We start from the raw sequence: 25,824 nt of genomic DNA on the forward strand, positions 1-25,824 counted from the left end.
CATGTTCATGAGGAAGATTGGCTTTAGTGTTTCTTCTGGCTGTTTTTGTTAGTTTAGGTATCAAGATTATTCTGCCCTCTTAAAATGAGCTGATTTCTTTCCTTTTCTGTGTAGGAATGGAATGATATGTTTCCTGAATGGTAGCATTCAGATAAAGCCATTTGAATTCAGTGTTTTCTTTGTGGTAAAATTGTTGCCTATTGATCACATTTTTTTTTTTTTACAGGTAAAACATTATTCTGACTGTGTTTCTCCTTGGATCTGTTTTGTTAAATTCCATCTTTGTAGGTAGTCACCCATTATATCAAAGTTCTGAAGTATTGAGAGTTGTTCTTAACATTCTCTTACTGCTTTTCTCTGTAGCATCTATGTTTTTTTTATTTTTTATTTTCATTTCCATTCTACTTGTGCCTTTTTAAAAAATGAACCGTCTTTTGAAACATAATGATTTTGCTTTGTTGATCTGTTCTTTTGTATGTTTCTATACTTTGTGAATTTCTGTTCTCTTAATTTCCTTTCTTCTACATCTGTGGGCCTTTGATTTATATTAGATCTCAGCTCTATTTTCAGCCTTATTTTTTTGAAGGCATTTAATATCATTTCCTTCCAAGAACTGTATCCTGTGAGCTTGATGTGAAAAGTTAAGAAATGATGAAATCATCTCGTTTCAATTATATTTTCTCCTTTGATTCTTAAGTTGATTACAAGTGTTATTAAATTTCCAAGTGGATGGATTTTTCTAATTATCTTATTGGCTTTGTTTTCTAACTTAATTGCATTGTGGTAAACAATTGGAAAAAACAACAACAACGAAAAACTTTGGTCAGATCCTGATCCTTGGAACTATAATGAGGCCAGCTGTATGGTCCAGTGTATCAACCCCAGCAAGTGTTCTATGTGTGTGTCTTTTCCAGACATTAGATGAAGTCAAGTCCATTAGCTCAAGCTTGGTAGTTGTACTCTTCACGTTTTCTATTTTCTTACTGATTTTTTTTTTTTTTTTGGTCTGTTTACTGATTACTGCCAAATGTGTTAACGTGTACTATGATGATGGATTCAAAAGGTTTTCCTTTAATTCTGTCAGTCTGGCTTCATAGGAGACTATACACAAATTAACATGGTATATACACATTTTAATGTATCTTCCTGGTGAATGGAAACATTGCTCATTATGCAGCAAATTTTTTATTTCTAGTAGTGCTTTTTGCCTGAGTTCTCCTGTGATGTTGATATAACTATATTTGCCTCCCTTTGTTTACTAGCTGCCTGGCATATCTTCCATCATTTGGCTTTTTTTTTTTTTTCTGTGTACTTTATGTGTGTCTTTTGTAAAGAATATGTAGCAGAAATTTATTTTGTTTTTAAAATATGGTGTTTTAAAAATTAAGGCCTTAACAGAAGAATTTAGTCCATACTCTTTTTCAAGTTCATTTATTTATTTTGAGGAGGGGCAGAGAAAGAGAGAGAAAGAGGCAGGGAGGGCAGAGAGAGAGAGGGAGAGGAGAGAGAGAGAGAGAGAGAGAGAGAGAGAGAGAGAGAGAGAGAGAGAGAGAGAGAATCCCAAGCAGGCTCTGTGCTATCAGAGCAGAGCTTGCTGCAGAGCTTGATCCTGCAGACTGTGAGATGACAACCTGAGCCGAGATCAAGAGTTGGATGCTTAACCAACTGAGTCACCCAGGCACCCCTAGTCCACTTACTCTTAATGTGATGAGCAATTTGGTTTTATTTCTAACATCACAGTTTGGACTTTTGACTCATTCCATTTCACCTGTTCCTGTCATTCTTGTTCCTCTTTTCTTGCCTTCCTTTGGACTGGTTTGTTTTCCTTGGTAGAGTCTTCTCTTTGTACTTCTTTCGAAGGTATACAGTGGGTCTATTCTATTAGTGTTTGTTCTATTTAATTCGTATTTGACAACACGACAGGCACTCAGTAGCCATAGCCTTCTCCCAGAAAATACAAGGACCTTGCAAAACCTTATTCTCCAATCTCTTCTCCCAATTTCTGAGTGGTTGTAATTTGGCATTTTAAATCTAGCCTGCTTAATTTCCCTATGGATTATCTTTGTTTCATATATAGTCATTTATTTGTTTAGATTGTCACATAGTTATCTTGGTTCACTATTTCTCCTCATAGCTCAGACCATGCACCTGAGGTCATTTTCCTTCTATTTGAATTAAATCTTTCAGGATCCGTTTAGTGATGGTCATTGGGTGGTAAACTCTCAAGTTTGGCATGTTCTTGTTTCACTTGGTACAGAATTTTTGGTTATTTAATTAGCACTTTGAGATGAATCTTACTGTCTTATGGTTTCCACTGTTGACATTAAGAATTTTGCTTTTTACGTATCACTTCTCTCTGAGTACACTGTCACTTCAAGTGTCTTTTATAGCTTACTTATCTGCTATCTCTTACAGCTAGGTCTGTATATATACTTACATTGCTTAGGGTTTGTTGGGGTTTTTAATCTGAGAGTCAGCATCTTTCAACAAGTTTGGAAAAGTCTCACAATACTTCTTTGAATGTCACTGCCTCCCCATTCTACGATTTCTTCCCAAAACATTATTCAAGTATATAAACTTCAGTTACACTTTCCCTTTCTTTTTCAAACATGCTTAGTTTTGTCTCTTGTTATCTGCTCAGATTTTCAAGTTTCTCTTTTATTTCTTTAAATGTATTAGAGGAGCCTAAAATTAAGTCCTCCATTAAAAGCAACCTCGGGCTGCACGTAACCCCAAGTCCCAGTTCCAGGAAAAGCCTCAGATTGTTCAAGGCTAAAGCCATCCTTGGACCACCCTCTGATCAGCTAATCAAAAAACATTCCTATGGTCTGAGTCAAGGCTGGGAACTGCAGATACAAACTAGCCAATTTCTCACTGCTTGCCTGAACCCCATGTGGGCCCTTTGAACTCACCTCATAATTGGTCACTTTCAAAGGATTCTCAAAAGTTATGATTGGGTCCCACCAAAAGTAATGAACACTTCACAGATACTGAATGGTCAAAGCTGTTACCAGGAGTGCTGTACAATTGTAATTGGTACTCATGTGATGATGCTATACGTACTGTAACACCCCCATCCCTTACTCCTTAAAAACCCTGTTCGCTATTGTTTGGGGCTTCACCTTGCTGCCACTACACCGGTAGGCGGCTGAGCACCTGCTTGAGCTTGTAATAAAGACCCTTTTGTACTTGCATCAGTGTCGGCTCCTTGGTGGTCTCTGGGGACTCGTGAATCGGGCACAACATATTAAACTTCTTTTATATTGTTTGCTGTCTCCAGTATCTGGTAGTAACAGATGGAGTTCTGTTACTACCTGCCATCTATCCATTGTTTTTCACCCATGATGTTATCTCTTTGATTCCATGTAATGCCTAATTCCTGCTCATTTTCCTCAGAGCTTTATTTGGTTGAGAAATATTTGATTCCCGATTTAAGTTGTATTCTTCCAGGTGGCCCTTGCATCTGCCTTTACTAGTGGCCTTGGGTGCAGAGGCAGGGGGAGGTGGAGTCTTACCAACCAGGGACCACTGTAGGTTAAATTCTCCACCTGTGGATTCATAGACCACGTGGGGACACCTTGCAGTTAAGATTCTCATGGATGCTCTCTCCCAACCTACCCATTCACCCCTACCCAGCTATCTGGAAGAAAGGATCCTCACTGCCCATTTCAGTGTGATGGATTTATTTGTTTATTCATCCTGGTGGTATTCTTACTTTTGTATCATTTAAGAGATACATCTAGAAAGATTGGTTTCTATTATGATATTCAGCACTTTATTTACCCTCATCAGAGATATACCTAGGTTATCTAATCTGCCATATTACTAGAAACAGAACTCCTATTTGGTCATTTACTTCATTTGTGTATATATGTTATTTTTAAAGTTTTTATTTATTTTTGAGGGGGGAGGGGAAGAGAGAGAGGCAGACACAGGATCCAAAGCATGCATCACATTGACAGAAGAAAGACTGATGTGGGGCTCAAACTCACAAACAGTGAGATCATGATCTGAGTTATGTTAGGCAGATGCTTAACTTACTGAGCCACCCAGACTCCCCATATTTGGTCATGTACTTCAGATCAGACGTTCTTCACTTTTTTGTGTGTCTAGGAATCTCTTTGAAGCATAATGTTTTTTAATAAGCAAAATATATAGGATTACAAATGAAACCAATTATATTGAAAAGATTACCAACATTTTAAATATTTTTTTGGGGGGGAAGCTCAAGTGGTGGAGAGGCAGAGTGAGGGGGGACTTGAAGTGGGCTCTACACTGACATACTTATAGTAGTGAGCCTGATGTGGGGCTCGAACTCATAACCATGAGATCATGACTGGAGGTGAAGTTGGATGCTCAACTGACTAAGCCACCCAGGTGCACCAAAAAGTTACCAACATTTTAAAAGACAAATTTGTGATATAGTAAAAAGTGTGCCTCCTTGTGCTATAAGTAACAAGATCTGGTACCAGGTAGACAATCCAGTTCCAAGTAGTGAAATTATTTTGAGATATTCATAACAAGTATAATGTGATGGCATATCTGATTTGTATGCCTGACAAAATCTCAGGTAAGAGCGAAGACTATTGCAGTTTGCTGCCTATATTTATAATTAAAGAAAAGTCTACATTTGAGTTGGGGATAGTAAAAACAAAGAATGCAAGATCTTTCCCCGTTCAAATTCATGAAACTCTTTATTTAAAGAGATTTCCAGGAGCACCTGGGTTGCTCAGTTAGTTGAGCATCTGACTCTTGATTTTGGCTCAGGTCATGATCCCAGGGTCATGGGATGGAGCCTCACATTGGGTTCCACACTGAGTGTGGGGCCTGCTTAGGATTGTCTCTCTCACTCCCTCTGCCCCTCTCCCCTGCTGGCTGTGGTCTCTCTCTCAAAAAATAAAAATAAAAAATAATTATAAAAGGGGGATTTCCAGTCCAATTTCTGTACTATATCCAGAGTGAAAGTTCCCAATTGTTCTTAGGTTAAAAGTGAAAATACATGAGGAGTCCTAGGAAGGCTGACCCCGGCCTCTCCCTTTAGCTTCCTCCTGTCCTCACTCCCTCTTGCTCTGTGATTCAGCCACTCCAGCCTTTCCATCCCTTCTGTGTGCCATCGACTCCCCCCTTCTGGAAGGTTCTCTCTCCCTCTTTTGCCTGGGTAACTCCCAGCCTTCTATCAGTGTTCATTGTTGTCATTCATCTCCCCTCCCCAGTTCTTCCAGCTCCGCTTTCTCTCACAGGCTCTGCTATAGTGCTGAGATGTAACACCTTCCTAGAGAAAATTATTACATAGGCCATTATCTGATAAACCTCTTTATCTCTTCTGGACTGTAAATGACAGGACACACAGCATAACTATCTCTTGCTCACCCAGAGCTTAGCAAAGAGCCCATCAGAGTACATCTTTTTTTTTTTTTTTTAATTTCTAGGAGAGAGAGAGAGAGACAGCGTGAGCAGGGGAGGGTCAGAGAGAGGGAGATACAGACTCTGAAACAAGCTCCAGGCTCTGAGCTGGCAGTCAGCACAGAGCCCGACACGGGGCTCGAACCCACGAACCGCGAGATCATGACCTAAGCGAAAGTCGGACACTTAACCGACTACGTCACCCAGGCGCCCCAGTACATTTTCTTTAGTATGGGTTGGGTCAAGCCTGACTGCATTTGGGAAGGGAAAAGTTGATCTAGTCTCATTTTTACAAATGGGGAAATGGCCAGAAGCATTGAAGGACAGATACCTCCTAAGATACAAAGTGAATTAGGAACAGAACAGGAATATAACTCAGATTTGGGGGTCCTTCCCATAACAGATGATTTCTTTCCTTCCTCCTCAGGACAAGCACCACCCTACATTTGCTTATCCCCATGTCCCTACCCCCATTTCCCCCCACGGCAGTGTCTAACTCCTTTCTCCAAGGTGTGCCTCATGGGCCTTTGGTTTTCTGAGCCTGTTCTCAGACTGGAAATAGCGAACTAACTTTTTTTCCCACTCATCCAATGCACTGATAGCCAGCTGCCTTCTGAGCAGAAGCTCACATGATCAAGGATGACAACTTGACGCCAGGCTGGGAGGGAAGCTTTTTCAAGCTTGGTGAGAGGCCCTTAGCCAAGTGCTTTCCAAGTCACACCACCTAATTCTTTTCAAATCAAGAAATACTGTCTTCTTTTATGGATCAGAAGTACTCTCCAGGATTTTATAAACCAATTATTTTCATATACAACGTCAACAAAGAGAAAAAATGCCATTGTAAGAAGATACAATGATTGGAAATGGAAGGATAGCATGTGCCCAGATATTGCTCTTCCCCTCTTCCTCTGCCCCGTGTTTTTAAAGACTGAGTAGACAGCATCTGGGGGAAGATGACCAGGTCATCCCAGGAATCTAAGATGGAGACAGAATGCCTAGAGTGACGGGACTGCTCATTTCCACACATCTGAAGAGCTGTCAAAAGAAACAAGTCTCTGTCGTGTTCTTGGAGACTCCCAGGAGCACAACCAGAACCCAATTTTAGCTCAAAATTCCAAACACAGAATGGGCTGCTTCACAAGATTAAGTGCTTCCAGCAGGGTGAGTGAACATTTTGACAAGATTGTTTACTGCAAATTCTGCATTCAAAGATTAAAGTTTCTTAAACTTTAAACAGATTAAAGTCTGAGATCATGGAATACCCAATGGTGATTCTCATACAACAGCAACTCACTTTTCGGTCCCTGCTGAGCCTCTGTGAAGAGATCTAGCACCAGATTCCTCTCAAACTCTGACTAAACCTTTTTGTCTGATAAAACTAATTGTATATATACCTAAGGAGCATAGGCAAGACTAGATAATGGCAGACATGTTACAGCTAAGAGATTCACCCCATTCAGGCTATAGGCCACTAAATAAATAAAGGTTCAAAGAAGCCTTGCTACTACTTTTCTAATCGTTTGTGATCTACCCTGCTTCTACAACATATTGTAGCAATTGGGGGAAACCAAGAAAATACATCCAGGGAATTAGGATTTATAAAGAGCTGTGTCTTTCCCTTGAAAGTTAATTTCTTTTCTTGTAAATAAATACCAGGCTTACCTAATGTAAGATGGCTTGGAAAGAGGGCAGAGGAAAACACCAAGAGGTGCCACTGTTGTGGCCACCAGCATTTAAAAAAAAAAAAAAAGCTGAGAAGCAGCCAAAGAGGCAGATGTAGTAGCTCTGGGGGAAAAAAAACAAAAAAACAAAAAAAAACAAAAAAGCAAAAACATGTGGAGTAGGCTCTCTTACAAAGGATGTGTGGTGCACGCTGGATGTAATTCATGGCTAGTTTTTTGTTGTTTTTAATTAAGCTTTCTCATCCTATTCTTTCCTGATTTCTAGCTCCTGTTCTCTTTTTGCTAAGAAACAAATTTTGTGAAAACAAACCAGGAAATATGAAATAGAACATGGTAGGCATCTAACATTAAAGAATACCAGATGCTGATAGGAATGCTGATGAGTGGGTATTATGCTGACAACAGATGAATTTTACCTCCTGCCATTTGATCTGTGAAGCTAGGAATGATGATTTTGATTAACTGTCCATCCATGGTCTTTCTAGCTGGCCACTGACTCAGACATGGCTCTGTTGTGGGAAGTATAAACACATTTCCTCCTCCCATCTGTATATTACATCACTGAAACCTCGTTATCACCTTTAAAGTAGGAAAATCAAGTGTTATCACCTTCAATTATTTTTTTTTACATCTTTGACGAGTTTTATTTAATACTTGATTAATGAAATTGCACTTTTAGCTACTGATTTCTATTTAATCCTTTTCCATATTAAATTTTCCTCACATTATTTAAAAGTAATCTTTCAAATTCAAGTTTTGTCAGAAAGGCAGCACAGGGCACCAAGCACAGACGGTGGTATAGCTGGAATACTTAACATGATCAGATCTTTCGGTATCATTTGACATGATCATGGGATTTTTTTTCCTTTATGGTAGAATATATTGATCAGGGTTTTCAAATACTGTGCTAGTCTTGTATCCCTGCAATAAGTTCCACTTGGTCCTGGTACACAGTTTTTTCATATGTTAATTCAATTTGCTAACATTTAAAATTTTTGCATTTAAAAATTAAATTAAAAAAAGTTTTGCACATATATTTATGAGGGGTATTGGTCTGCAGTTGCCCCTTTTTGTACTGTCTTTGCCTGTTTTTTAAGTTATTTATTTATTTATTTTGAGAGACAGAGAGAGAATGAGCAGGGAAAGGGCAAAGAGAGAGGGGGATAGAGGATATGAAGTGGGCTCTGTGCTGACAGCAGAGTCTGATGCAGAGCTTGAGATCATGACCTGAGCTAAAGTCAGATGCTTAACCAACTAAGTCACCCAGCCTCCCCTCTTTGCCTGGTTCTGATGTCAGGGTAATACTAACTTCATAAATAAACTGGGAAGTGTTCATTCCTCTTCTAGTTTCTGGAAAAGATTGTGTAGAATTGATGTGAGTTCTCTAAATATTTGGTAGAATTCTGCAGCGAATCGTTCTGAGTCTGGAGATTATTGAGGAGGCTCATTATGAATTCTATTTTATACAACTATTCAAATTACAAATTTCATATTGGGTAAGTTGTGTTAGTTTGTACTTTTCCAGGAATTGGTCTATTTCATCTAAGTTGTCAAATTTAAATACCGAGTTGTACCTAGTATTCCCTTATATTCTCTTGATGTCTCCCAATTTGTGTCATTGGTCGTTACATTTAATGTAATTATGTTAAGGCTTGAAATCTGCCTTTTTACTTTTTGTTTTCTACTGGTTTGTTTCATTTTTCCCACCTTCCTGTGGGTCACACATTTTTTAAAAAAATAACTCTATTTGTTCATTTGAGTATATCTCTTTGTATAGCTCTTTCAGTAGTTGCTCTAGACATTATATTATATATACACATGACTCAAAATCTACTGGTGTCAACTTTTCCCAGTTTGAGTAAATTATGGAAGCTTTTTACTCTCCAGCATTTATATACAATTACCTTATTTCCTTTAACTACTAAAACCACAAGAGTGTTATAATTTTTGCTTCAAACATCAAATATAATTTAGAAAACTTAAGAGACAGAAAACCTATTTTATTTACTATTAATTTTGTTCTTTTCATGTTCTTCCTTCCTTCCTGATATCACAAGTTTCCATCTTTTATCATTTCCTTTTTGTTTAAAGAATTCTACTTTAGTCATGTTTTAGGGTGGGTCTGCTAGGCGAACTTCTCATGGTTTTCCTTCAGATGAGATTGTCTTACTTTCCCCTCCATTTCTAAGGGACATGTCACTGGATTGACAGTTCTTTTCTTCCAACACTTAGAAAATGTGCCACTTATTCGTGGACTCCATGGTTTCTGATGAGAAATTGACGGCCATTCTGTTTTGTCCAATTGCCCAGAAGCAATGTGTCATTTCCCTTTGGCTGTCTTTGAGATTGTTTTCCTTTGGCTTTAGTTTTTAGTTTGACTATTATGTACCTTGGCATGGATTTCTTTGGGTTTATCTTATTTGGGGTTCTCTTAGCAGTTTTAATCTGTTGGTTTATGTTGCTTTGCCAACTTTAGGAAACTGTCAATTTTTTTTCTTGGAATATTTTTTTCAGTTCCATGTCCCTCTCCTCTCCTGGGATTCCCAATGACATGACCGATTTTTTGTGATCGTTCTAACATCTTTTTTTCAGTCTGTTCTCTTGTTCAGACTGGGTAATTTCTATTCCCTTTGTCCTCTCCACTCTGCTCCTGAATTCATCCACAGAGCTTTTTATTTTGGTTATTTTACTTTTCACTTCTAAAAGTTCCATTTCATTATTTATATCTCCTCTTTGCTGAGATTTTCTATTTTTCCTGTTCCAAGCATGTTTATAATTGCTCACTGAAGTATTTTTATGATGCCTGCTTTAAAATACTTATCAGGTGGGGATAAGAGAGGTACAGCATCAGTAATATAGTCAATGGTATTCAAGTAGTGTCCCTTGTATGGTGGCAGATGGTAGCTACACTTGTGACCATAGTGCAGCGTATAGAATTGCCAAGTCACTATTTTGTACACTTCAAACTATGTAGCACTGTGTCAACTACAATTCACAATAAACAAAAATTAAAAATAAAAATTAAATATTTGTCAGATAATTCTAACATCTGTTGTCTTAATTCAGTTTCATCTTTTTCTTGGGGTGACATGATTTTCCACTGATACCAGGTCAATGTTCTAAGATAAAACTCTGGGTCTTGGCAGGTCTCCTCTGACACTGCTCCTGTGGATAAGAGGGAGCAGTGCTCTTTACTACCTGGTGGGTGTGGAGGTCCCGGCTCCTCACTGGGTCTCCGCTGATGACATTCAGGCCAGCAGGGGAAGGGGAACCTCATTACTGCTACCTAAGTGGTCCCCACTGGGGTTGCTGTGTGACTACTGATCAAAGTGCTGGATGTCCTGACTCACCAGTAGGCTCCTGACACCACCCCAGTGGGAAATGAAAGAGACACATCAATGCTGCTGGGTGGGGGTGGAAATCCAGGATCTCCATGTGGTCTGACATCATGGAGATGGGACCATTACCACCCACCAGAGATACAAGTCCCAGATGAGGCTGTTTCGTCCCTAGCTCTCATTAGGCCTTCCCTAATGCTGTCAGGAAGAGGTATGGGGGTGTGGGGGAGGCCAAGCATCTTGTCACAGCCAGGCAAGGGAAACTCTAGGCCCCACTTGGCCTTTGATGGCAGACAGGGGTAGGCTGCAATTTTCTCAGGTGGTATTTGGCTGGAGTAGACCCATTATTGTTTGAAAGTATTCTGCCTTAACAGGCTGCCCCTTTCCTGGTACTTTTGCTACAGTGAACAAGTTTCAGGGGCTTTGACTGTGTCCATTGGCATTTCTGGGTTGTTGGCTTCTCCAATCTGGGATGTATGAAGCAAGAAGAAAATCCAGGGAACTCGCTACTTGTATTAGTTTCCTAGGACCACCATAACAAACACTGGACACTGGGGGCTTAAACAACAGACACTTATTTTCTCACAGTTCTGGAGGCTGCAAGTCCAAGGCTAAGGTGTCAGAAGATTTGGTTTCTCATGAGGCCTCTTTCCTTAGCTTGCAGATAACTGCCTCTGACTGTGTCTTCATATGGTCTTTCCTGAGCACATGCACACAGATGTTGTCTAAATTTCCTCCTCATAAAGACATCAGACTGGATTAGGGTCCCTCCTAAAGATCTCATTTTTAACATAATAATCTCTTTAAAGACTTTATCTTTCAATATAGCTACATTCTGGGTCCAAGGGATTAGGAATTTAACATGTGAATTTTTGAGGGGACACAAGTCCACCATAGCACCACTATGTCCTTCCTCAGGTCCTGATGTACCTACTTGTCTTCTTTCTTCTATCCATTTCCAAAGGCTTCAATAACCTCTTTAAAGACTTTATCTTCCAATATAGCTACATTCTGGGGTCCAGGGGATTAGGAATTCAACATGTGAATTTTTGAGGGGACACAAGTCCACCATAACACCACTGTGTCCTTCCTCAGGTCTTGATGTACCTAGTTGTCTTCTTTCTTCTATCCATTTCCAAAGTCTTCCTATGTTTGATATATATATGATGTCCAGAATTTTACATTTTACTTGGAACAAAAGGAAAAGTCTATCTACTCCATTCTTGGGAACAGAAGTCTCTTCTTTGTATTTTTCTTTATCTTAATTTCTTTAAAAACTCACCTTCTGTGGCTGGTATATGATAGATCCAGTGAATCTTCTGACTCCTGCTTCCTGGGTCTTTATATCACGTCACATTAGTTTCACTTCAGATAAAATATATTTAATTTTTAATTTTTTTAATTTCTGAGAGAGAGAGGCAGCATGAGTAGGGGAGGGTCAGAGAGAGAGGGAGACACAGAACCTGAAACAGGCTCCAGGCTGTGAGCTAGCTATCAACACAGAGCCCGACGTGGGGCTCGAACCCATGAACGGTGAGATCATGACCTGAGCCGAAGTCGGACGCTCAGCCGACTGAGCCACCCAGCCGCCCCCAGATAAAATATATTTTAAAAAAATACAGAAACACAAAATTCAAAATGTACCCAAATAGCAACACTTTCAAAAAAACATTAAAGTTCTTGAATGTACCCGTTCACCAACATGGAAGGGGCTTGCAAGTCACCCCTTGTCCTAACTGCTGAAAAGCAAAACTGGGAACTGCCAACAATTCTTCTTAGATTCAATAGAGTAGTGAGGTCATAGGGCAAAGTGCTGTCCCCCAAACTGAGACCAGAGAACATACATAAACACAACTTACTAGGATAGCAAGCTCTGAATGAACAAGGACCAAGGGAGGGAAGTATGAACTATAATGCACGGACTACTGGAGGCTCAGTGTAGACAAGTCTTGGTTAAAAAATCTAGGGGGACCCACACTTCTGTGTGTTATCTCTAGCTCAACCTGGTTCTCTCAGTGAAGAGCAGAGAAAAACTTCATGCTCCTGGTGTACTCAGGAGAGAAGGAACTGTTCTGAATTACACCAGGGTACTCTGTTCTCCCTAAGAGCTGCCCTTGGGAGACAACCAGGGTAACCTGCTAGGGTTATATCTGAGCCTAACTGATCTGGAGAAAGGGAAATGATGCCAGTCCCTGTCAGACACTGTCCCACCTAAATAGAGAAAAAAAAAGTTAAGATTTTTTGATAATAAAACCCCTGCTTTTTTCCTTCCCTCAGCATGGCTGTAGATAAAAAAATAACCCTGTTTCCCAATGTGCCTAAGGTACAAATAGGACACAGTCAATAATTTTTAATACAGAGAAAACAGGTGGGTCAATCTTGCTAATTAGAACAAAGCCCTACTGGAGTCTTTGAAGCAGTGTGCATCCCCACCTCCAGATAGTGTGGTGAACAGTTCTTAGGGCAATGCCATTTTTCAATTCCCTATCAACCACAGAGAAAGTCTAGGTAATACACAGAAATGACTTGCATATGCAAACTGAAACTCTCCTCTGCCCCAAGAAATCACTGAAAACTTCCCAGATCTCCCCATCTCCTTTATGAAGCTGAATTGTAACTCGCTCAATGGTCAGACCAGCATTTCGCTCAATACAACTTTGAAATCGAGAATGAAGTCAAGCTCATAGCCCAGCCCAGAACCCTTAGAGAGGCAGCCCATGCAATGCCAATGTTGTGACTGAAGATACCACTGGGACTCACGCAGTAGTAACCAGGCTGGTACAAGAGTCTGCCTGGGGCCAGTGGGCCAGGCTCAGCATCTAAGAGTGCATAGATGAAAACCAGTGTTTTGACTCCATAATGTGCATCTTGCCTGGGCCCACTGTCATTGAAGGAAGAGGAGTTGCACCCCAGCAGTGATGCCCAGGTCAGGAGCCGATCCTCACACGAGGGGCGTCATCACTACCCACCCCTGCTGTCCCTCTCCAGGCTCCCTCAATACCACTTTCCTCTCTCCCTGGACCTTAATATGCTCAATCCAAAGCTTACGTTATTTCCCTGGATGCATTACCCTTTTCCTTAGGGGGGGTTCAGACATGATTCCTCTTCCCCTTCTTTCTTGTTCCCTGAAAATTTTTATGAAAATCATGACGACAGAAGTCAAAAGAATTCCAGAATTCTAGACACAAGCAAATAACAAGGTAAGTGAATTCTGAACCTGAGGCTTTTGGGTACCGCCAAACCGTACTGCCCAGCTTAGGTCTACAGAAGTTCCCTCCAGGTTTCTGCTTGTTCTTCAATGCCTGGGATCACCGTTAGTGGTTCCCAAAGCCCTCAGCTTCTCACCTCTGCCCAGTAAAAGGGGTATCGCACAGTTCGGACCAAAATAATGACAACTGAAATAAGAAACCTTCCCTGAATTTTGACACATCGTCTTTCCCTTTGACACACCGTCTGATCTAGCAATGATCCTCAGCTCCAGAAATCTTTTGGGGAATTCAGCATGACAAATGAAACAGAACCACAGCTTCCTTGGCCTGGCCTCCAACGTTCTGATGGGAAAAACAAGTCCAATTAAAAAAGAAAAATCTAAGTGCTTTTGAAGGGCAGGCGAGTCTGGCTTTCCAGGGTTAGCTGTGGAAACAAGCACTCTGCCCATGCACGCAGAGCCACCTGGCTTGGAAAGTGCAGTCACTCTAACTTCCTGCATCATTCTTCCATTTGTTTTAAAAGGAACAATAACAAAAAATTCTAATGCTAAAGCTTGAAAGAATTCTTAACGAAGCAAAAGCTCTCAAAGTTTCCATTCAATGAGCCTCACCAGCAAATTGTACAACAAACAGCACTGCTTTTTCTCCATCTGGGTTGTGTTGCAGAAGGACAGGGTGCAGACTCAGACCCTGGGTGAGAGCTAAGAGAACTCTCCACACTGTAGTTAGTATGTGATGCACATTTGGCCCTGCTAGCTTAGCAGTTCTTATTATCTACTCATCAAATCACACATACCAACCTGGCTGTTTCAGACTTTTCTGCAGTACTTTTCTTCTTTTACTTTGAGAGAGAGAGAGATAGAGAGAGAGAGAGAGAGAGAGAGAGAGAGAGGGAGGGAGGGAGGGAGGGGATGAGTGGGGGAGGGGTACAGAGGGAGAGAGAAAATCCCAAGCAGGCTCCCTGCTATCAGCACAGATCCCAACTCAGGGCTTGAATCCACGGAACCGTGAGATCATGACCTGAGCTGAAATCAAGAGTCGGATGCTTTACTGACTGGGCCACCCAGGGGCCCCTCTACAGTATTTCTGTTAGGAATTCAACAGTACACAAGCAAAGCAGAAAGCCAATCTCTAGAACTGCAAGTGTGTTTCAATATTTTATTAAAATAGCATATATTTAACCACTGTTAACCAAGAATACGTTAACTTTGTCCCCCCCACCCCCACCCTAAATACGCAGCACAACACAGTAGTGATTTCAAATATCCTTGATCGTGAAAACCAACAGAAGTATTTCAAAGTCAAGTTTGCAACTAAAAACTAGACCTTGGAAAAATTCTGAATTAAAAGAAACATAAAGCCCTCAAACAGAATTTTTTTATCTGCCTGAAGAATAAATGCCGGTGTGTCACCCACCTGACAACACTGCTTAAGTCTGCTTTTTTTTCTTTGTGCATAGTAAAATGTCTCATTTATAAGTACCCACTTTTATAAATAAAATTGGCATTTTCACCCCATTTAATGTTCCTTTTCAGCTTCACAAAGAAACCAGTAAATAAAACTGTCAACGACAGTCACGACATATGCTTTTAGAGCAAGATAAAAAACGTGAAAATACGCAAAGATGCATCTACGCTATTTTACATAAAAAGACAGATTTTTAAAAAGTGCAAGGCAAAATTTGCAGTTTTTTGAGGGGAGTTTTTAGGCACATCCATTTCTTTAAAGCAAGCTTCAGAATGAAATTCCAGTTTGTTCTTCATGACACCTGTTTTAAGTCTTTCCTTTAAAAAAAAAAAGAAAAAGAAAAAAGAAAAAAAGAAAAAAAAATACATCCCATCAAGTGTGAAACAGGGAGTCTCCCGTCCCGAGAAGTGAGGTTTTCAGTTATGGCGTGTCCGTCCTTTTTTAATCCTTGCGGGCTTTGGTTTGGGGATATATTGATTATTTGCCTGGTACTCAAGTTCTTTACGGAAGTAGTGGATAGCTTTGTTTAAACCTTCCTCTAGCGGGACCTGTTTGAAGAGAAAGTGAGAAGAGGAGACAAGGTCACTGCCGAAGGAAACAGCCTACCTTCCTGGGGAAGCAGGGAGGGCGTGCTGATGTGCAGTCTGCCCTCTGGAGGTACACTCACAGCACCGTGGTGCGCATACCCAGCCGTCACCCTGGATGCTTCCTTCACGGATTCAGCCAGGTGCGTGTGCAAGTTTGCAAAAGCAGACTGCATCGTGCACTCCCGTTTCCCCCGTAACAGAATGAGACACAAGAGAGGAGATGCCATGAAAACAGCCTGGAGGAAACCCTACCTCCTGTCTGCCCAACCACGCCAGTGCCCAAGAACTGCTGTGGGCCTTTGTCAACAGGGCAGTGTCAGGCCTGCACACTCACCACGGGCTCCCATGCCAGCATCATCTTTGCTTTTCTGATGTCCGGTTTTCTTTTCTGTGGGTCATCCTGGGCTTCGGAGAGAAACTGAATCTCACTTCCACTTCCTGAATTGTTTAAGAAAAAAGAAAGGTAAGAGAATCACAAACCACTCCAGGTGTGACTCTGCCTCAAAGCAGAATCCCATCCATGCAGTGAATAAGGGAGCACATCACAGAATGCATTTCTCATGGAGTCACTGAGCCACATGAGGGACTGTACCTCTGACCTCACGAGAGCTTGGTGAGAGGCAGTTACTCTATCTCCACAGGCCTGAGAGAAAGGACAGGGCCTGCTCCAGCTGCTGGCTCCAGGGCAGACCACCCACCATTAGTGAACACAGCAGGCACGCCCACAGAGCCGGACTCCAAAGTAAGTAAAAATGGCGAATGTGGTGTGTGGTCATCTGTGATGCTGATGGCCCCAGTGAGCCACATCTGAGGCATTCATGTGCTTCAGGAGCGCCTCACTGGAACTGGGCCGGCTGTCAACTCGTTTACCCAAGTAGAGTGCAGGAGGAATGACCATGGGCCAGTTCCGGGCTGATGCCTTATGGAAGACCTAACCATTTATGCACCTGCAGGTGTGAGCCCTGTTCCAACACGTAAGATGTCCAGCTATCCTGCTGGGAAGATCACATGCAGAAGGACAGAGAGCCTGGTTTGTCCTGCATCCTAGCCGGGACCAGACCCTGCTTGCCAGCAGAATGAAGCCACACCAGTGACCATCGGCAAGATGTGCAGAAGAAACCCCCAGCAGAGGCCAGTCCCAATCACAGATTCTGAACAAATAAAGTGGTTGCTGTTTTAAGCCTCTGCAGCTTGGGGTGGTGTGCTACTCAGCCTTTCACAGAACCACAGTGGTTATACTATTAGAGGATCTTATCGAAATGCAGATTCTTATCCAGAATCTGGGTGGTGTATGTGATTCTGCATTTCTAACCAGTGTCCCATGGGCCCCACTTGGGGTAGAGGTTCTCAATGGCCTAGATCCCAGACAAGCTGTTATCTGAGTATATCCCTTCCCTATTTGGGTAGAGATGGGCAGACCCAGAGTGGGAAGATGGGGGTGGGGGGAATGGAGCTAGGAGAGGCTACTGGGGCTGTGAGATCTTACAATTTACATCTGAGGAAGGCCAGCTTCCATCCTGTACAGCTGTCTGGAGCTAATTAGAACATGCTGATAGAGGACAGCTCCATGCCAGGAAGGGCAGCCCTGAAGAGTCAGCAGCTAAGTGTGGGGTCTGGACAGGCACTTCAGAACACCCTGTGTCGGGCTCAGCCTGGGTCTAACCACTCCAATCTGGTTGTGTCTTGACTCAAATTTCTTGATCAACTATGGAAAACAGACACCCCTGAGAGCCAGACTTCCCAGAGCTCCAGTAAGCATGCTGAAGTGAGGGCAGGCTCGCCCAGTGCACACCTACAACCCAAGGGCTTGCTAAAGATACACAAGCTTCTTATGGCTTTTAGAGCATGCCCTTGACTGGGGTGCCTCCCAGTGTCTACACTGCCTCCAGTTGGGTGATGGCCAGGTTGGCCAGAGCTATAAAGAGCTTGAAAATTGCCAACAGGTTCCATCAGAAACACTCAAGCTGGTGTCATTTCCTGTTGAATCTTCAAAATCCCCTTCTCATCACTGTCAGTGATGGAGACTGGACACCAAACAATCGTCACCTGTGTAGAGTAATCCACCAGAACTACATCTCAAGCCCTGGGAACAAGCTCTTCCTCCCGCTCCACCCCGACCTGCTGACACAGCTGTGCATATAACCCACCTTTCCCACACCCTTTCGTCTTTATCTTTTCATTACTTAATTAAAGAATCAGAAAACAATTAAGTGTTCCTGATAAAGTTCTGCTTTTTATCCAATTCAATTAGCTTGTATTAATTACACATTTTCTAGTCAAGGTGTTATTAACTGATAGTGTGAGTGCAGCCAATTTCACTCAGCAAGGTGTTTGTCCTACTTACCAACAAGGTTTTTAATTAACTGAGCAAATTCTAGGATTGTGTGTTCTTCCGGGTTCCCCTAAGGAAGAAAGGGTTGCTGGTTAGAAGTGTAATCCCAACAGGAGAGATCTCTACCACTCAAACCGCATGTGTATCTTCAAAGCATCCCCGGGCTAACTCTGGCATGTTAGTAACACTGGGCTCCTGCCTCTTCATGTTTCATCAGGTGCTTTGCTGATGGGATGATGACTAATCCATCCAGCAGAGTACTACACTGTACCCAGTACTGCTTTTGTCCTCCAGACTCTCTGTTAACAAGAACACCTCTCGGCTAGGTCAAGATCATCTAATAAGGACATACATGTTCCCTGGCCTAGAGACCAGGACAATTTCCATATCTAACGTTACTGTAACTGCGTTGTCACTTGGCATAAAAGTTTGGTTCTGCAAATTAGCTCTCGTAAGACAATATATTTCCCTCTGGGTGCACTGTGTTAACAACTTCAGTAATAATGGATTTGCAAACTTGCACAAGCAAGCTGTAACAGAAATGAAATGCACTCAGGGATGAGGGCTCTGGGCAAGCCAGAGGGAAAGACTCGATGTGGTTTATAAAGTGAGCTTGCTTTTGGGGGGCTTTAAGGAAAATCGTTTTTTCTTTCTTCCCTCACATATGACAGCAGCCACTGTCCTTCTTCCCTTCCTATTCCTGCTACTATTTATTTATTTAATTACTTACTTACTTACTTATTTAATTTAGAGTGCACAAACACAAGCGGGGGAGGGGTGGAGAGACAGAGGGGGAGAGAGAATTCCAAACAGGCTTTGTGCTGTCAGCGCAAAGCCCAACCCAGGGCTTGAACCTACAAACCATGAGATCATGACCTGAGGTGAAATCAAGAGTTGGATGCTTAACCAACTGAGCCATCCAGGCACCTCCAATCCTGCTACTTTTATTTGCCACCCCCTCCCCATCATAAGAGACCATCATCAAGTTTGGCAGTTTCGTATCCTAAATATGCTACACTCCCAGCTTCCTGGTCTGGTCAAATTCAGAAGGAAAGAGAGGTAGGAAGAGACCTGGGTCTTACATATAAGCAACAAAGAAAGGCCTGATTAGCAGAGTGGAGTGATAGGAACTTGGGAGGGAGGGCCCCTGTCTTTGTCAGGGCTACTGGCAAACATTCTTTAGAACTCAGGGAAGACAGTTTCTACAAGAGATGGGTGTTCTCAAATGGCCCTGTGCAAAGCCACCCTGCCCCCAGAAAGAAAGAAGGAAGGAGCCAAGTATCTAAAGATAAGATGGGTTACTTTAGGAGGGCAATCACTGACAACATGCATGTTTGAATGGGGCTGGAGCAAAAACCCAGGATAACGGTGACATGGCCTTTAACGTATTATGTAGGTAAATGCCCAAAAGACACTTAGGCTCACAGGGCAGGTCTCATTCTGTTTTAAATTTCAGGTTTCTTTAAAAGTGCATGAAAGCATCCTAGGTAGGCCCTTGCAGCCACTGACCCCCACAAATTGGTCAACAGCTGGACAAAGGAGTGACATCTCCATGTCTCCTATTTGGTCAGAATTCCCTCCAAACTCAGTGAGACATGAACACTACAGCTTGACTGCTGATTACAAAGAAAGTACAAGGAAAGGCTTCTGAGGGAAGTGGTTTCAAGAAATAAGCAGGCATGGCCACTCCTGTGAACCTTAAAGCCCTGCAGGAAGCAGGAGAGGTCGATTGGGAGAAGCACCTGAAACAGACTCCAAGTCTTGTCAAGGTGAGGCCACGGCTCCAAACAAGCTAATATCAGGGACCACAGGCACAACATCTTGAATGATGGACAGTGTAAACTGGACACTTCACATTTTAAACAAGATGAAATGGGGGTGCCTGGGTTGGTTAAAGCTTCTGACTTCAACTCAGGTCATAATTTTACAGTTTATGGGTTTGAGCCCCATGTCAGGCTCTGTGCTGACAGCTCAGAGCCTGCAGCCTGGTTTGGGTTCTGTGTCTCTCTCTCTGTCCCTCCCCCCAACCAAAAAAAATAAACAAACATTAAAAAAAATTAAGAGGGAACGAAGCCATTCAGAAGACAGTGAGCGAGAGGGTAGGTGGACTCCAGGCATGAACATGAACTGTGGCTGAGAGCTGGGGAGGAGACTCACAGGGTCTGACCTTGCCCTCCATATCCCTGGAAAGCTACCACACTGCAGAGTCATCAGACTAGCAGTGAATGGCCCCCACACTGGGAAATACAGCCAGTGGGTAGCTCACAGACACAGACTGTAGTTCTAAATATAAGTGAGAACTGGTCAGAGACAGAATGAAGTGCACATTCACCAAGCAGAGAACCGCAGAACAAAACCACCTTGTGATCCCTCCAGGACCGCGGAAGCAATGAAGGAAGAAGCAACAAAGGTGCTCAGTGCAGTCAACTGAACTATAGACATGATCAGAAACTGGGAAACTTTAACCACTTCTGTGATTGGACTGTTACTTTAAAAAGTCTTACAGAAATTAGATTATGTCAAACAATGGAAAAAGGAATCACACCAAAAAATGTCCATCTTCAGCCACAAAGGCTTTCACAAATTTTTAGACCCAGGCCATTCAGGATGACAGAGGTGGGTGAGTGTTGTTGTTCTTTTTAATTAAAAATGTTTTTAACATTTATTTTTTGAGAGAGAGCATGAGCAGAGGAGGAGCAGACAGAGAGGGAGACACAGAATGCAAAGCAGGCTCCGGGCTCTAAGCTGACAGCTCAGAGCCCGACTCTGGGCTCAAACCCACAAACTGTAAGATCATGACCTGAGCTGAAGGCAGATGCCTAACCGCCTGAGCCACCCAGGTGCCCCATGAAGATGGGTGAGTGTTTATCATGCCGCTCATCCACGCCTTGCAGACATTTTACTCCTTTGCAAACTCTTACTTTGTTTTGTGTTTATTTTTTCCTCTATTATTTAGCAAGCAACGAACATGCATGCCCTATGTGCGCTGCTGGAAAATAAGGCACAGCCTGCCACTCTTCATGGCTTCATAAAGCATGGAACTCTAATGTGGTCCGGGGGCCGTGGAAGGAACAGACGTACTCACCAGGTTGACTGGGCTGCTGACGTTGCTGTTCATGAGCGCCACGAGGCCATTCACCAGATCGCTGGAAAAGATGGGAAGGCAGGGTCGGGCGCTGCCTGCTGCCTGCTGCAGTGCCCAGGTGTGGAGCATACCCACCCCATCTCCCGGATGAAAACCAAAACCCAATGGAAAACTGACAGTCAAAACAAAATCCTGCAAATCAGCAGCGCTGAGAATGCTGTACTCATGGATGATGACATGATGTCTGGGATTCGCTTTCAGTGTGTGGGGGATAGACAGCTAAACAAGATGGAAGCTGACTGATGGGTGAAAGTGCTCTACTTTTGTTTATTTCTGAAACACTTTAACGATCAGACATTAAAAATAAAACAGACATATGCCCCCCAAAAGACGGTGTTTATACAGCTTCTGATGAAAAGTCCATGTTTAATGCAAGCCATGTAGCTGGTCCATGTGAAAAAGCAATGATTCAAAAAAAATATGTAGAAGACCCACTGAAATGACAGCACTCCAGTATGTAATTCTCATACTGGCAAATCACAGATAAAGCCAGACAACGCAGGGTTGAAATAAACTGGACCGCTGCTGCCACCCCCTCAACCTTCACTTGCCACCCCCCCATACCTCTCCTCCCCCCAAGACTCCTCGCATGGAACGGTCAGGGGATCTGGATGTTTCAGATGGATCGTAACCAACTGGGCCATGAAGGTGAAGAGAAGTAAGCAAACTTTCGCTTACCAAGGTTTGGTTCTTATTTTCAGAGGCTTTAAAGTGTGGCTCTGTTAAAAAAAAGTTACTTCGTAAAAATGACACCTCACTGCGGCACACAAGCACTTGTTCTACATCTACTTTCATCAGCTGTGCTGCTCAGGAGACGTTTAAAGTTCTGCTCTGGGGATCCAAAGGCAGTCTGTGTTGAAATCGTTCCCTCCTCCTCTATCATTACCAGCAAGGAGCAGGTTGCTAGGGTCAACTTCCAAAAGAAAACGTGTTTTTGCTTTCCTTTTCATTGGGGAAAACAAAAATTTGGGGGGGGGGGCAGGATATTTAGCAAATTATTTTCTGAATTTTTGTTTCTTATGATTATTTTACGTGAACGTGCCTAAAGTCCGCTCCACTCTCATAGGTCAAGCCTAAATGCAAATAACTGCTGACTTTGGATGACTTTTCTAGAAACTGGCAAAGTCACTTCATCATGATGGCAGTAATCATTATTATATATCACAACATGTCTCTCATGGCATAGGCCACTGCATAATTCATCAGAAGACATTAAAAGCCACCATTCTGTAGCATCCACAATCATTTTTAATACTGAAATGGGGAGGCGGGAGGTCTGCGGAAAGCTGGAAGACAACGGACTCATGCAGTCATCCTCATGACAGGGACACGCATCTTTTATGTAATAAGCTGGCAACTTTTAAGGTCAATATTGCACAGATCACAGTCTTTTAACCTGAAGCTCTTTAAAAGTGTCATTTTGACAAAGTGACTTAAAAAAAAAGACAACATGCCTTTGTTGTGTGGATGAGGCTATAACCTGACCATAGAAACATCAAACGCAGTCATGCCAGGATGTGAATGTGTATGGTATGATCACTTGGACCTCAGAAACCATGAAATGCTGCTTTGGGGCAACTGCGGATTTTGTAAAGTTAACTCAGTACAGTAGGCACAGAGCCAGACGTTGGACATTTTTAACTGTGAAGTAAATAAATTCTTAGTTTCTAAAAAAACGACTTAGTAAAAATAGCAAAACTGTAAGCTATCTGTCTCAGCGGGGTCTTGAATAACTAAAATTGGAAGTCAGGAGAGCGGCTTGTCTGTGTTTGCTACAGCTGTGTAAGCACATCAGGGCAGGCCACGCACCGTGGGCACGTTCGGTCCTGAGCTGCATGGTATGCGGCATGTGCGCCACTGAATTCTTAAAATATTTTAATCACTGGTGGAAAAAGGATGAGGCTATTTCTGCTACCTTTGAAATAATGAGCACAGAGAAGAAGAGTGAGTTCTAACTACTCTGTTACTGCACAGTCTCAATGACAGTTCACGAGCTGTCACACCTGGACAAGTTTGGGGGCCACCGGTGAGGTGGTTCTGGGAAATGCCAGAAACTGCACGACTCCTTCACAATGTGCACAGACTGGGGGTGGGCAGAGGCAGGTGGGATGAAAGTATGTTATGAGAAAAGATGGTGCTCAATACCCACAAGTCCAAATAAGATGGTCTGGATACAGAAATGTGGCACAATGAGTTTTCTCTGAGCACGTGGTTCCTGGGGTGAGTGCTCTGAAATGAAAACAACCCTGAAGGAGTGGCTGCTGCAAATTTCCTGTTGAAACCCCTTCTTAGAGTATCCCACAAATCCCAGGCTTTGTGTACTGCTTGGCAAGACACTCACGGCCAGAAGGAAAAACAAAAACAAAAACACTGACCATGATGTATGTCATAGCTTTCTTTTAGACTAAATGTGAAAATTAACAAATACTTTTTTGGGGAAAAAAATCTGTGGTTGTTTTTATTTTTGTTTATAAGTTTTTTGTTTGTTTGTTTTGTTTTTTTCCTAGCAGTTCTATTTCTCAAAGACACTTCCACCCAGGTCTCTCACATAATCAGACGAAAGTCTATGTGGTTGCTCTGGCCAAGACGGCCCAGACCTGTGCCCCCACCACCACCCTGACACCGTGTCACCGCTGTAAGCACCACTGGGATGGCCCCGGGTCATGCCAGGAATAGCATTTTCCGACTGACTGGCATCCCAGGGTATTTGCATTGAAAATGAAAATATATGGCACCCAAATATACAACTGGATTTTTAGGATATCAGAAACTGACAGAGAATTCACAGTAGCCATGTCATGTGGGGAAATATTTTCACATATCCAACTGTTTATAAGGTACTCTCCTCCCAGAACCCAAACTGGATTTTTAAATGTCACTGACTGAACTGACCGACAAGAAAACTAGACATATGAGGGTTAATAAGAAAACAATAAAAATTACCATATGAGACTATTCAACAAAGTTCTCGAATGTATTTTTTTCCGCATTCAGTTCCAGCATAAAATTTGACATGAGCACAGTCTACCTTATCTTCCCTTTAATGAGGACAATCTCACCCGCCCCAGAAAACCACGTTTAAAATGGGTCTGATTTCAGCACTGTAGGTTTGCTGGATGATTAAGGCCATCTCTCCAATTGGTATGAACTGGAAATCAAGTCGCCCTCAGAACTGGGCAAGTTTCCCCATGAAACACTAGGTGGCAGTAAAAGATAAGCACATGAGTCCTAGAAGCCTGGGACTTGCAAAAAAAACAATTTTTTTTTTAAGATTTTAAAGTGGGGCTCGAACTCACAACCCTGAGGTCAAGAGTCCCATGCTCCACCAACTGAGCCAGCCAGAAGCCCCTAGAATTTTAGCTTTGAAACAGAACCCCAAGGGCTTTCCATCTGAAAATTAAAATGGACTTTTAACCAAGCCAGGACGGAGATGTGAAAATAATTAACCTATAAAACAGATGCAGGCTGTTTGGTCCGCACCATCTGCTGGAAGCGGCCCGGTTGCCTTACCTGACGTACTGGAATGCTCTCGTCTGCGACCCGGATCCGTATACCTAGAAGGAAAGCAATAGTTAGGCCGCCCAAGAAAAACCACACCGTAATGGGAAAATGGGGTTCCGGAGAACTCCAGGGGCACAGACTGACCTCAGAACTGATACCGGAGGGGCAGTGATGCTATAACTCACTCTGTACTTCAAAGTCATGCCCCAACACTGGAAAGCGCCCACATACATGTATCAAGTCTGTCCTCGAGAGTCGGCACCGGAAGGAGTTACTGCTAAGGCAGTGTCGTGACGGGTCATGGATTATGTTGGGTTCTAGGGTCAGTATTTTTACAGCCAGTTCCCTGGGCGATTCTAACGTGCAGCCAAGTTTGAGAACCACCCAGGAAAAGTCTGGATAGGAGACACAGGTGGCTGGAGAGAGGAAAGGCAGGGCTTCATGCTCCATTTGTGTCCCCTGTATTTTGTCATGTCTCTAGGTCTCCACTTGGTTCCTTTCCTCCACCAGCTACAGACCCTCTTGTCTAAACATCTCCTCTTTGTGACAATTCTCAGGTTCCTTCTCCAGGCCAGAATGAACGGCTCTGCCCTTCATGCTCAGCCAGTCACACCATTCCTCTAGACTCTGCCACTCACACCAGCTTCCTCGGCTGTGGCTCCTGGGCACAGACTTATACCACCTGCTGTAGCACACACCACCAGCATTCCATGAACATGTACTGAACAATAACCTTGTAAATGCTGCAGTTTAAACCACTTAGAGTGAAGAGAAACACCCCCTACGGTCACAGAGAAGGAAGGAGCCACAGGGTTTTTGTTTGCATGCTTGCAGCGGGAAGGCAGTAGCTGGGAGGACGGACCGCCTTCTGGGACAGCCGGATTTCCAAGCTGGAACAGAACAATACCGGCGTCTCCTGCCCCTGGCCACCTGATGCCAAAGAGGAGCCGGAGGCCAAGAGCCCCACAGTCCACACCAGCCCCCCCAGCCTTGCTTCCCAACAGGGCTATGCAGGGCTCGGCCATCGGACTGGAGAAGCAAATGGGAAGGGAGAAATGCATGCCTCACAGGCACCTGGTGCCTTTTTCTTAGTAGGCTGCTTGTGTTATCTTAATAAGCATTTACGTATGCCGGTGTCAAAAGGGCATCAGATTGACCTT

The 25,824-nt window shown here is 42.9% G+C and overlaps 1 protein-coding gene across 4 annotated transcripts in view; it reads right to left on the reverse strand.

Moving 5' to 3' along the window:
* Window positions 1-15,079: 15,079 nt before the first annotated feature.
* UXS1 (UDP-glucuronate decarboxylase 1) overlaps window positions 15,080-25,824 on the reverse strand; it is a 92,724-nt gene continuing 81,979 nt past the window's right edge. For all 4 annotated transcript variants that reach the window (XM_039218466.1, XM_039218464.1, XM_039218463.1 and 1 more), the window contains 5 exons: window positions 24,674-24,717; window positions 21,104-21,164; window positions 18,031-18,088; window positions 16,021-16,124; window positions 15,080-15,647 (listed from right to left, as the gene is read on the reverse strand). In XM_039218466.1, the coding sequence (XP_039074397.1) occupies window positions 15,516-15,647; window positions 16,021-16,124; window positions 18,031-18,088; window positions 21,104-21,164; window positions 24,674-24,717 (399 nt within the window). In that variant the 3' untranslated portion in view covers window positions 15,080-15,515. The remainder of the gene's footprint in view (window positions 15,648-16,020; window positions 16,125-18,030; window positions 18,089-21,103; window positions 21,165-24,673; window positions 24,718-25,824) is intronic.

The sequence above is a fragment of the Hyaena hyaena genome, unplaced genomic scaffold (assembly GCF_003009895.1).
Source record: "Hyaena hyaena isolate Hyena2069 unplaced genomic scaffold, ASM300989v1 scaffold_767, whole genome shotgun sequence".
Lineage (NCBI taxonomy): Eukaryota > Metazoa > Chordata > Mammalia > Carnivora > Hyaenidae > Hyaena > Hyaena hyaena.